This window comes from Thunnus thynnus, chromosome 2 (genome assembly GCF_963924715.1).
Source record: "Thunnus thynnus chromosome 2, fThuThy2.1, whole genome shotgun sequence".
NCBI classification, from domain to species: Eukaryota; Metazoa; Chordata; class Actinopteri; order Scombriformes; family Scombridae; genus Thunnus; species Thunnus thynnus.
Window position 1 is genome coordinate 18,999,993 of NC_089518.1, and position 14,011 is coordinate 19,014,003.

The following is a 14,011-nucleotide window of genomic DNA, read 5'->3' on the forward strand; positions in this document are numbered from 1 at the left end:
GACTCCCTTTTAAAGGCTGAAATTTTACAGCCTGAACGTCAGTTACAGTGAAAAAATGGAGAATGGGGGGGTCAGTGGGGCACAGCTGGGCAGCCCTGTCTGGCCCCTAGGGCTTCATCATAGGGGTCAATGCCTGGTTTCTCTGTCTGGTCACTCATCACACACACAAACACGTACACACACACAACAGGACCATTTGTTGTGGCGTGTGTTTCGTCGACGGCGTGCTGCAGAGCATGCTTCAAATGTAGTCTTTGTGTCACCGTGGCGAAGGAACAGAGGCGCTCTGTGAGAGCTGCGCGTCGCTCAGCAGCAGCAAAAAACACGATGTGGAGAGAGAGTCTTGTGGAAGCTAAAAGATTCCATTCAAAGCTCTCTTAAATCTCATCTAGAGGGAGAGAGAAAGAACGAGTGGGGGGGAAACCCCAATGATGAATATCCACTGGTGGTGGAAGCATGTGTGCAAAGGAGAAACAGTGGGTTAACACAGATGGAAGTGTTCTGTGAACTTGGTCAGCCATTTTAATGATGTTCCTTCTAGTGACTCAGTGTGAGGTGGCCCAGCCACTGTGGCACCACAAAGACTGTTCTTCTTCTCCTCACTGTAAGTTTTGATAAGCAGACTGTATAAGTAGCTGTCTGGGCCCATGTATGAGTGTCTTAAGTGTCCTAGTCTAAGTAACAAAGGAGAAGCCTTATGTGTGAGTGTGTGTGTGTATGTGTGTGTGTGTGTGTGTCTGTGGATGTGTGTTTCAGATATGCACATACACACAACACCTCCTTTTGTTTCTCAGATGTCACAGCACTGTCTGTAAAGAGAAAATGACAGCTTTTAAAGCTCTACTCATGGGACTAGTATTACCTGGGGTCCCCCTGTTGATGGATTGCAGACATTTTTTGCATCTAAATCCCATACAAATCTAAAATGTCCTCAATCTGTAAAGTTGTAATTCCATCGTTGATTACCTACCATATTTCACCAAAGACAGGTCTTTATGATAATATGAATTTAGTGTAAATTGTCATCTCAGTAAATTGGATTCTTATATATTTTTCATTTTGTATTTCTTTTTTTTATTTTCCTCTTCTGGGCTATGAAAGTTACAGTGGAAAAAAGAGATTTAATAGCATTTTAGTGCACATTCATTGGGCTCAAGTAGCTACATGTGGTGCCTTGAGGTCATAGTTACCATGTTGGCAAGAATTTGAACAGCCTACTGTTCATGACTTTGTAACTGGACATTTTCTAATAGTTCCAACTTTAAAAGTCGCATCATAAATTAGCATTTTTTTTAAATATTGGAGCCCATGTAAGTTAAATTCAAGTTTGTTTCTGAACTATTTTCTTATTCTTTATCATTGCATCGGAATAAACCCAATATTATCTCCCATTTAAAAAAAATGGAACAAGGAAGAGTCCATTTTTGTTGTTAGTTGCCTAGTAACAGTGTTTTCAGTGGCTTAAACCACTCAAAACATATCTTGTACTCTGCCTCCCATGTAGAAAATACAAACTCAAGAATTCATTTTTATTGCATCATATCTGGAGATAATCCTTTGGATTTGGCTTGTAAATCTTATTGAAACACATTTGTTTAACCTGTGCATGAGTACACTGCATGAAGCCCAGTTTAAATCACACAAGGTCCCCAGATAATTCTAGTCCAGTGCAAATAGGCCATGTTGCTGTAAGGCTGAGTCATCATGTCTCTTCTATGGAAATATTGTGGGAAGTGTGTACGTGCATGTGTATGTTCACTCATTTATATACAGTATGTGTTCAATCTGTCAACTCCTCTGCTGGTGAAGAGAGAGAGAGAGCGAGGTGAGGAACAGAACGTGAGTGAAAGAGAGAAAGAGAGCTGATGAAGGAACCTCTGGACCAAGGCCCCAGCTTGTGAAAACTTCCCACCTCCATTTGTGCAATTACATAGCTGTCATCTCTCCTCCGATCAGCACCCTGCTCACCAAAGCACAGGAATTAATGAGAAACTCCCGTCACCTCTCACCTTGATCACACACCAATTACTCCCTAAAATGACTTACTTATGGGGTACATCTTTAGGACATCTCTGGTCAAAATCACATGGCAATACAAGCTAAAAATCTTATACATACCAAGAAGTCAAGTTCAGTAGATCAAACAGTGTGTGTCTCATGTTTGGCTGCATCTCACACCAACTGTACAAGTTGTAAGCGTGAGTATGACACCTTAGTTCAGTTGGAGAATTCAGGGTTGAATACACATTTGGCCAAACCGCAACGGAAGAGTGTGTGTGTATGGGGAATAGAACGGAGCGCGCCTGTTAGACCACAACAGGACATCAGAAATTCATTCAGCAACAGTAAAATGTACATGAGTTTAACCACACCTCTCCTGTGTGTGTGTGTGTGTGTGTGTGTGTGTGTGTGTGTGAGAGGTGTGAGGGAGAGAGACAGGGAGAGAGACAGAACGAACGCTTTGGGAGGTCTTGTCAAACACATGCATCTCGAAGTGTGCTAGATCCTAACCATGGCACCTATAGAGATAGATTGCAGTCCTTTAGCTTTGACCCCAGCTGCCCCCCCGCAAACACACACCTCAAAAATAGCAAAAAGTTGTTTATCTGAATCTCAGATCAGATGTTGCTCTCTATCTGTGAGTTTTATACAGCAGCAAAACAGACTCCTGGCTGGGCTGTGTTTAATTTTGGTACTTCCTCTCAACGGTTGACGCCAGCCTGCGCCGCAGCTCGACCGTGTAAAGTAGCATAGAGGAGGAGTGGAAATTAACTCTGAATATCATGTCTCTCTCATCTAGTAGTCGAGTCAATGTGTCGCTACTGAATGCAACTGTCCTAAAATCAGGGTGATCAAGCTACAGAATAGAAAGATGTGAGTCACAGTTCTTGTTTCATTAGCTTAATTAGCTCATGATTTTACTTTTGAAGTGCTTAAGGACTGGCCTATGCCACTCATGATCATAGTCATCTAGCAGATAATTGACTGGACTGCAGCCATCTCCACAGCATGGCAATACACAGATGTCTGATTAACTGTCACCAAGATGAAGTCCATGTCATCTTGACCAAAGTGTGTATTAATGTCTCTCTGTAGCTCAGCGTCTTTTTTATTCATCTGTACAGAAACACTGATGTATTTCCTGCTGGGTTATTTACTAAAGTGTGTGTATGTGTGGTGTGTGTGTGTGTTGTATGTGTGTGTGAGGTCTCATTCATCTATCTCCACATGCACCCACTCAATCTCACAAAGGGCCAGCCATGAGAATGAGAGAGCGGGAAAACTGAAGAGGCAGCTGCCTCTTTGCTAATGTGAGATTGACACTGGAACTAAGAGGGTCCAATACAAAACACACACGTGCATCCATATGCATGGCTCACGCGTAAGCAGTCATACAGCATGTCTCATAGCGTCTCAATTTATACTGTGCTTATGTACACTCACTGGGAAGAATGACGCTTATATAAACCCATCCACATGCAAAACTGCGTACAGCAAAACATACAACACACAAAGTCTGAGTTGTTAACATAAGCTTATACATGCTCACACATCACACATGCCAGCAGAGGCACAAACACACATGCACACAGCAGCAGTCACACACACTGTTTTTCTCGTTTTCTGTCAGACGGCCTCATTTTCTCTCACCGCTAGCGGTCGTTTACTCTTCAGATTGTTCAAATTGAGCTTTTGAGACTTTTCATTTCCAAACAACAAAAACCTCGCTCTCAAATTAAACAAAGATCAGCAAGGGAAATTGCCCAGGAAGACATCTGCGACTCATTTTCCCCTGGAGTATATGATTAGGAAATTCATTTATGTCTAACGTATAATTCCTGCCTGTCTTTCAAGTGGGAACGTCCACACAGTGCCCTGTGTTCTACCCCTTGGAAGAAGGAAGGAGAAGTAAGGGGAAAAACAGCCTGTGGGATTGGATTAGAAACAAAGACTATGTTACTTGTAAGAATGCTTCACTCTCAGTTTTTAATGATGTTGCTAGGATTTCGCCCCACCGGTTTTTGAGGGAGTAATGTGTGTTGCACTTGGTCCTCCATACTTAGGGGAACGCAGATCTGGTGGCAACCCCAAGGCAGGGTCTTTGTCTGGAAGAACCACACATGTGTTTAGCTCTGATGGCCAAATGATGGGTCCCAACCTTCTGTGGTCTTGCTACCCGTAATTAGATGTTTTTACACGATTCACTGGCTGTTGCTGGGCACATGTAGCCTTAACTGACAGTGACAGAGGTGGAGGGTGAGGTCCTCTCAAGTGGATGCCTTCATTGTATGACTGCCAAACAAACAGTGGTGATCAACAAGGCAAAAACAGTCTGTTTGACTATCTGCTCCGCCAGTGTGCGCCACTTTCATGAAGCACCATTTACAAGTTTCCTCAGACTGGTGGGCTAGTAAAATTTCTACCACAGGAAATGGAGATGAGACAGAAATGCCGGAAAAGGAGCACAAGGTGTAAACTGATTCCTGTAGTTCTTAATTAGGCTACACCATCATGGATAGCAGGATTTCCAAGAATCATTAAACTTTGGAAACAGGTTTTAATAACATGGAGCAGTGTCTTTGCTTCAAAGACCATCCAGCTACACACATATATTTAATCTCTTTCTCCCCAATCTTTCTTTTCTTTCGCAGGAAATGGATATGGGAACCACCGCAACTCGCCTGGTCTGCTGGTCTCTCCAGGTGGCATGAACAAAAACATGCAGGCAAAGTCTCCCCCACCCATGAACTTAGGCATGAACAACCGCAAACCTGACCTACGTGTGCTCATCCCCCCTGGCGCCAAGAATAATATGCCCTCCATCGTGAGTAATCTCTCTGTGCCATCATTCCTATATTGCCCAACCCCCTTTACTTACTATATATCTCCCTATCTATGGGCGGCCCTTTTAGTTTGTTTGCTATTGTTTATTTCCTTTCATGTCCTCTCTGCTGCTTTCATCTCTTCATATCAGACTTGGGTTGATGATGTTTTTGATGAGCTTGAATATAGGCACATGACATTTTTGTACATTTTTCATGTGCCTTTGCAGCTTCTTAAAGCGCACCCTAGTTTAAATTTTATATTTGGCCCAAGCCTGATATACCACAGTGTTACATATATTTGTTCTGCTGTGTCTGTGTGTGTTTGTTGGCTTATAATGTAGGCTGTGACATTTCTTTCTTCTGTCTTTATGCTAAAGTGCACTAAAGTAGTAGAGTAAAAATTATTCTTAGCATCTTTTCGCATTAGTTTTGTTTCCATTGGCTCAATCCTATAGCAACTCCATCACTAGATCCGCGCTTAGCCACCACATCTATATTCTCACTCACACTCACTAATTTCAATTTATTACCCTCCCCTTTTAATGCCGTCAGTCTGAGGATGTCGATCTGCTATTGGTAAGTCAGACTGCCACTCAAATTTAGAAATGAAAGCAACCCTAAATGGGCCTTAAAAATCTGTAACTTGAGAGGTTTTCTTATCAGAAACTGGTTAGGATGGTTCTCGAGAGCATAATGTGCCTTGTAGAACTGAGAGCATTGCAGTCACCTGAGTCTAACCTCTTGATTTGCGTTCAATTTTTGGCTCCAATACCGAGTTTATTACAGCCAGATACAGCGTCTTTGAGAAAAACAGTTCAGACTCTAAAGTAACTTTCACCTTTATTGTTGCTGACTGTGCTGAAGGCTCGAATGTCACCTCACATGACATTTTGTGAGGGCACATAGTGCCATCCAGTGGTGTGTCAGAGTAAAAGCAACCTGGCCTCTTTTCAGCTTCAGCCCTTGTGTATCTACTTCTCCCTTCCTTCCTTTTATCCATTCGCCTGCATATAGAGTCTTGCGACGCATACAAACAGCTCACAGCGTTTATTACTCAGAATGTAGAAATGAGGGGAAACAAAAGAGTAGACTTTGATTTTGCATCAAACCATTATTTTCTGCCAAACCCTCCCCTCTGCCACAGTAAAGTGCCTCTCCCTTCGCTACCCTGTGTTGCCGTGGAGACCGATGGTGTTACTATAGCGACAGTGGGCTCTCGGAAAGGGTGGTAAATGATAGGGTTGGCAGGGTTCAGCCGTGCCGCATGTCAAGTGATTAATTTCCCCAGAAGTTGGCATCACATTCATTTTCTCAGCATTTGTTGAATGAAAGAAAGAAATGAAAGAAAATCAAAAAGAAAAAAAACAAAACTTTCTTAGTTTATTGCATTTTCTGTTTGTTTTGTTTGGAGTTGATTTTACATTTTGGAGCCTCTCTCATCTCTCTCTCGCTCTCTATGTTTTACCTTTCTATCACAGAACCAGAGAATAAACAACTCCCAGTCTGCTCAGTCATTGGCCACCCCAGTGGTATCAGTAGCAACTCCCACTCTACCAGGACAAGGCATGGGTGGTTACCCATCTGCCATCTCTACTTCTTATGGTACCGGTATGTATCACAGTGTGTAGTTTGTACTCTCCATACATCAAATTCTCATATCCATTAACAGAGGTATCTTTTTAATTGCCCTGAATATGTTTTAGATAATGTAATATTGTTTCAGTTACCCTGTACTATCCTCAGATAAAGTTTTTACTAGAATAACCTGAAAAAAACCTGTTTTACAATTTGACTGGTTTGAAGTATATGTGCTGCTTTTGAATCCTCCTTCCCATTCTTAAGTGTTATACATCAGTTTAACAGCAGAGGGTGCTATTGTCACACTCACTGACAGAATGCAGTCACGTAACATCACAGCAGTATTTACCAGAGCTGCATTCTCTTGAAACTTTTTTTGAACTCCTCTAAACTGCCTATAATCTACATCTTTGTCTTCTTTTTTTCCTGTGTGTTTGTACACAGAGTATTCTCTGAATAGTGCAGACCTGTCCTCCCTGTCTGGCTTCAACAGCAGCAGCTCCCTTCACCTCGGCTCAATGAGCGGGTGGCAACAGCAACACCTTCAGAACATGCAGCATTCAGCCCTCGGCCAGCTAGGGTGAGTGCGTTAAACTTCATTTGAGGTGTTGTGTCATTGTGAAATGCATGATGTATCACATAAATCATATCACTGGAGATTTTTCTGAGATGCCACACTCAGAGTCCTTCACTGTTTACAACCTTCACTTGCAAGGTCCAGCACAAATATGACACCTCTCTGTTCTCATGTGTTTGTGTGGTTACACTGTATGTGTGTTTGTGAAAATGTGTGCTTGCATGCATGTTTCGCGTGTGATAGACTTTAAAATCACTTTGTCTCTTGCTCTGTAACTCTGTAACCCCTTGCGTTTCCTTTCCTTCCTACAGAAATTGCTCTAGCTCTCACTTATGTCAGGGTTCAAATCTCTCCCTGCCCTCTGCTCAAAGCCTGCACATCAAGTCCGAACCTGTTTCTCCTCCTAGAGATCGCACCAGCAGCACACCGGGGGGCTACGGTGGTGGGGTACCACCTCCCCAGAACCCCTCGTCCCGCCAGGACTCGGGACGCTCCCCTGTTGATAGCCTGAGCAGTTGTAGCAGCTCCCATGAGGGCAGCGACCGTGATGAGCACAGGAATGAGTTCCACTCACCTCTGGGACTGGCCCGGCCCGCCCTGGACGAGCGCGAGAGCCCCTCCATCAAACGGGTGCGCCTCTCAGAAGGATGGGCGACATGATAGCTCTGTCCTCTCCTCGGCAGTGCCCCAAGTCGCCCTGAGCCCCCACCAACGCAGCGTTACGATGCCCCACATGTCAGCTCCCTCTTTCTCCTCACGCTCGATATCACGAGTCACTCACCGCCCGACGCATTGGCCTCTCTCCTTTTATCTCTTTAACGCTGAAGGAAAGGGACAGCCCTTTTCAAAAATCTATTTGTAATTTCTTTTTCTTTATTTTTTATTTTCTTTTTTGCTGAGTGTGTGTGTTCTATACATATTGACATTATATAAACCAGTGGGGTCTTGTAATGGGGTTTGGGAGGGTGGATGTTGGTTGGGATGGGATCAGGGGGTATTTTTGTTGGGGAACTATGCATAAATTGTATTGTGTGTGGATAAAAAGAATCACGTATGCATATATCTTTACACGTGTGTGTATGTGTACATATATGCATATCAACAAATAAACAAAAAAAATAGTCAGGTACTCTGTTTCATAAAACGTACTTACAATTTGCCTCAGCGATATATCAGTGACTAGAGATAAAAAAAGACAAAAAAAAGACAAAAAAAAAAAAAAAACATTAACATGAGAGTGAGTGTGTCCAGTGGAAAACACCTTAGCACTTGAGTTGGACAAACAATACATGTGTACAGTGTCAGTTTCATTGCTATATACCTTCTCTGCAGTTCTCCCTTGCAAAAATGTGTGTTAACATTAGATGATGTCATGTTGCAGGTTCAACGTATTTATGTAAATAGAGGGTCAAGGGGGGAAGGGCAGGGGTCAAAAAGTTGCCAGACATTACAAGATTTATTTACTCACTAAATGAAAAGCTATTATGCAACATTTGAAGGATTGTACAGGTAAACAGGCAGACCCAATCCTAGACATGTGGAACCTTTGATGATTTTAGCGCTCGCCAAGAACGGAGCAGAGCGAGGACCACCCTTTGATCTAAGAGCTACATTAGTATAATCAAGAAAACTCTGGATCTAGTATTAACTATTCAGTATTAATAAACGAAAAAGGAAAAATAAAAAACAATTGTACGATACACTTGCTTATATTTTCATATGAAAGGAATACAATGCAAAGCATTTTTGTGGCTTTTTGTAGTTTCTATAAGCCAGAATGTGTTTTTTGATAGCTTTGCTAATAAGAGATGGATAGTTCACCCAGAGGGGAAATGACAGGGCTTTGAAGCCCTAAGCCATGAAAAACAGACTGAGATCCAATGCTTTGCTGAACTGTTTTATCTTTGTAGAGGTTTGTTTTTAAACGTGTATTTCTAATTATATATAATAATGGTAATATTAAGAATCTTTAAAAAAAAATCTGTGAAATTAACATGCTTGTGTATAGCTTTCTAATATATAAATATATATAATAATGATTTTTTTTGTTGGTTTCTTAGTGGAGTTTCTATGTGCAGTTGCACATTTTGTCTGGTTTGTTTAATTTGAGCCCTGAACAGTGCTGTTCAGGAGTGTATTTAGTCTAACCTTAAAAACCAGCTGGAAAGCAATGCCAGGGTTTATGTGACGGAGGAAAGACAGGCCTGAATGCTGAAAAAAAAACAACCTGTTAGTGGAAAATGTCACAAGGCTGGAACTGGGGATGACACAGAAATAAATGTTGACACATGATGTACATGATTGTCATACTGATGTGGAAATATAGCTGAACCCACAATCCATGTCAAGATACATTTTTTTATGTATCGGATAATTCATTCTTAACCTTAATTATCTTATTCGGTATGGTTAATCTTACAAAACAGGCTTGTTTGACATTATGCTTTTTTTTTGTTGTTGTACCAATTCAAATCTTCACAATCTTGCGTACAAGATGGTGCACAAGTCCCCAACCAGTCTGTACAATTTCTCTTGAATCATTTATGTAATATAATTTTGCAAGTGTATTGTCATGAATTATCCCTGATCATTTGCAGACCTAATTTGATTCTGTGACTCCTCATGTTCCATTCTTAAAAACAAGGTTCCACATCAGTCACCATGTGTCACTGACAGTTCAGCATCAGACACACAAGGAAAAATTGATCTTGCTGGTATGGGAGAAGCACAATTGTTTATTTTAGATAAATAGCTGTTTTGATTTTCTCTTTTTTAAACAATGAAACTAGCCACATATCTCTCTGCCTCCAACTCCCGTATCTGCTGTCACTTAAGTGTTATGATATTTCTATGTGCATATTTCATGCAGGTTCACTATGTTGTTACTGTATACAGTCTGTGTAGTCAAACAGGGGCAGAGCCTCTATAACGGTGTTCTTCTCTTTTTTTAAAATTCAATACAAAAAGGCTGAGAAAAAATAAATAAACATGATGTTTCAGGCAGCATAAGTGTGGAGAAACCAAAGCCAGTGGCATTTCTGTGTTGTAAACTCAACTTTTATTTTCACATTCATTTATGGTTTTTGCAAGCATTGAAACAAGACAATAAAAGAATTTGCTCAAATGTACAATTGGTTTCACATTTCAATTTCAGTCAATCAAATGTAGCTTTAGAAACTAAGCTGCATTGTCAGTACCAACCACGATAGATGACCTGTTCCGTTGCTCATTTTGTCCCCCTGTGCATTGCATTGAAACAGTTACATGCAAAAAAAAACCAAACAAACATATTTTGTATTTACAATGTGCTATTCACTCCGAATCAATAGAATCATTCAGGCCTGATCATGTGAAACGCATGCTTGTTGTCCACTTGATCAAATCACGTTACACACTAATTATCATGCTATTTACTCACTGATTGAAATAATGCCAACATGTCCTGATTCTTAATTAGAGTGTTGTAGTTTTGAAAATTATTTTTAACCAAAGACATGGAGCAAACTTGTCTTTATATCTTTTCTTTCTTTTTTTTTTTTTTTTTCCTTTTTGTGTTTGTTAAATTTGAAGCCATTCTTTTTCATCATCTGTTGATCAGTTGTTCTTTGTCATTATAATAATAGATTAAATGTTGGTACCTCAAAAATTGACCCAAACAGTACCTCAGCTGATGTTTTGATAAGTCACTTGCAGAGCAAAGGGGAGACCATACACCTGTACAGCCATGTGTAATAACATACCATTGCTTAAGGTCCCTACATTCACATGGGATTCTTTGTTGCTCCACCGTGTTTGTGGTTTATTTAAGTTGTATTCAAAATCTGAAAAGGAATTCAAAAAAAAAAAAAAAAAAAAAGAGTAATATGTTAAAATGCTTAAAAAGTCAGTCTGTAGTATCAAATGTAGCTTGTATAAACCTTAAAATGGGGGAGGTTTGGAACTAATGTTTTCTGGAACGCAAGAGCGGCTTTCAGCGGCATAAGCTGGCCTTTGTCGCCACTTGAGACTAAGATGGTATTAAATTAAATCCACATCTCTGTAACTCAAGGGACTTGATTCAGCTGTATGTAGTGAAAACGTATGGGGTTGAAATAAAAGTCTCCTCTGCTGGAGGGAAAGGCTATTTGTATTTTGCAGAGATTTCAGTAAAGTTACTGGCTTTCTTAGTTATCCTGATTGTGACTTGGTGTGATTTCATTGTGTTTGACTTGTTTCTGCATGCGTCCCAAAAAAAATGTTTCATATTATCCAGACTCAAAAATCATATCAACATGACATTCTTCCATGAAAGAGGTCAATGCATGGTGCTATACAGTAGAAACTTCTCTCAACAAACAATATAAATTGCATGACATTGAAATAATGACAATGGCATCATTGTTACATTTGCTGCTTTCCATTTACATTAAAAGAAATGCAGCATTTTAACATAAATATCAATACTGAAGACATTCATCTGACATTTAAACCCAAGGTTTATCTCACTTAACATTACAGTGGCAACATATCTTCCAGTGATGCTATAGAAAGTGCACATGGATCATAAATTTGAAAGGAAAACATATGATCATAAACAATGCAAACACTGTGTTTTGCTCCAACAAATCAAAGAAAATTCCCCCCCACCACATACACATAAAAAAACTGTCTACAGGCCCACCCCCAGGACTTGCTATTTTTTCCCTCAATATAAGACAAGATAAGATAATATAAAACAAGCAAGAAAGGAAAGGTCATACAGTAAAACACATGAATTTATTTTCTTTTTTCCTGCAATAAGCATGTAGACTTCTTATAGAAAGAAATTGTAGAGCAGCTTTGTTATGACCAAAAGAACTGCATATTAAACTATAATGGCAGTGAATGATGACGTTTTCCTGATTTCTGAAAAAGCAATAATCAGCACCCATAGCTCCACATTTATTAGTAGATGAATGTGTAATTGCAGCACGATGCCAACACGCAAACATCGAGTAAACGCTGATCACAAAAACACATTTTACCCCAACTGGATTTTTGAGCGTCTCTTTTTAGGCCTTTGTGTTTCTCTTCCTAAATGTGCGCTTCTTTTAGCATGGGTCGCTTTTCTCCACCTAAAATTCATGAAGTATTTCTTCTGAAATTATCTCTTACCACATAGCATATATAGCATTTAAAGCTGTATATATATTTATATATATGAAAGAGAGCAAACAAAAATGTATATCCCAACCAAAAAACGTCCATTGTGTTGAATTCGATAGAGAGCTTTCAGGACTTATTCGGTTTCCATTAAGAAAATCCCTATAGCAACTCCTGTACTATAAAATATCCCTCTTTGATTTTGATTGGATTATTGTTTCTTTTTTTTTCGTTAGGCTTTAGGCTATATAATACAATTTTGAAAGAGCAGGCTCAGTAAAAGGTGCTTTTCTCCTGACAGGCTGACTCCTCAGAGAACAAACCGAGTTTGAAGTGAAGTGAAGGCGAGTTAATCTGGTAAATCATTTCAGTTTCGGGACCCATATTTAAAAAAAAAATTCGGGTAGGCCTATGTCGTCTTTCATTTAATCAGCCCCGTTAATTAGATTAAATGGTTTCAAAGAAGAAAGTATGTTATAATAATACACTGACTGCAAACACGCTGTAATCGTAGGCCCTACGTGTGGGTTAAAATCCATCTAAACGTGTTTTAAATTTAATTGCATTCCTCTATTTTAAATACAATGCAATACTGAACTTTACCCTAATTAAATGTATTTAGTGTGTTTGAGTCTCTTCCTATTAAATTATTTGTACAGTGTGTGAGTTAGAAAAAAAACACTTAATTTGTCACATGTTTCAGCCTCGTGCTACATTAGTCAGAGTCGATTATTGTCTTTATGAAACACAAATAAACAGAATTAAAATAAACATGGTGTCATAACTTTGCGTTATAACGCTGCTTCAACGACGTAGATTCATCCAGGACTTTGTTTTATTTGATCTCACAAGTAATGTAACCACAGAAAGAAAAACGCACGTTTATCATTATCATCTACGCAAAAGCAAAAAAAAAATCACAAAATTGAAAATAACGAAATCACAATTAAGGGGAAATTCTTTCATGTCTTATACTACACATGGCTGCTACTGAGCATTTTATCATAACTCTCGTAAAACCATCCTATAATGCTCCTGTGATGATTTACGGTGTAAATCTGTGACACTCAGGACTCCAGTTTACATGGCCTCTCTGTAAAGGTATAATTTATCTGCTGTATCACTGCAATCTACAGACAGGATCGCATGGTGCGTCTGTGCTGCTAAAAAGTGAGTTTCATGATCTTATTTTATCTCGACAAGATTCCTGCACGTGGTTATATTTGAAAAATGTCTAAAATCTAATTCTAATAAATGCTCCTGCAGTGCGTTGTAGGTTTTAATTAGGCCGCACCACAATGAAGTCCCCTCTACCGTTTCATCACATTAAACCTATATCCGTTCTAGTGAATTTGAAGGGTTAATTCCAGCAGCCTGCGGTGAAGAATGCAAATGCTGATAAAGTCACTATAGGAACAGTATAATTTATTATCTGTCAGGAATAATCTATTGTGACAACAGTTCTCTCTGTTTCTCAAAAGGTCAGACTGACTAAATCTGATTGATGTCTTGTTAAAATAAAAAAAATAAGAGGGAAAATAAAAAACAAGACTTAAGTCAAAAGAAATATCTGACCATATATAAGAGAACAGCCATCAAATCTGAAGTCTAAATAAAAAAGAAAGAAATCAAGATAGTGAATGAACTAATATCAAACAAACGTTTTAACGCAGCAGAAATCCAAACAGTTACAGAACAGGAGTTTTCTGTCCAGTGTTTGCTGTAAGCGCCGCATTTTGATGCATCTGTAAACGTCAGTCAAGTCTAACATCTTATCGAACTGGGCTGTGGCAAGAACAGCTCTCAACACCCTAAAAAAACGCAACTGTTTAACCGTATTTTAATCTTTAACACTATGAATATAAACGACATTTTTACACGTTTTAATTTGGGTGATTGGAGTTGGGTG

General features: G+C 39.6%; 1 protein-coding gene across 12 annotated transcripts in view; it reads left to right on the forward strand.

The window, feature by feature from the left end:
- Positions 1-11,157, forward strand: part of mef2cb (myocyte enhancer factor 2cb) — a 75,955-nt gene extending 64,798 nt beyond the window's left edge. For all 12 annotated transcript variants that reach the window (XM_067607910.1, XM_067607937.1, XM_067607928.1 and 9 more), the window contains 4 exons: positions 4,653-4,825; positions 6,305-6,434; positions 6,849-6,984; positions 7,293-11,157. In XM_067607910.1, the coding sequence (XP_067464011.1) occupies positions 4,653-4,825; positions 6,305-6,434; positions 6,849-6,984; positions 7,293-7,641 (788 nt within the window). In that variant the 3' untranslated portion in view covers positions 7,642-11,157. The remainder of the gene's footprint in view (positions 1-4,652; positions 4,826-6,304; positions 6,435-6,848; positions 6,985-7,292) is intronic.
- The last annotated feature ends 2,854 nt before the right edge of the window (positions 11,158-14,011 follow it).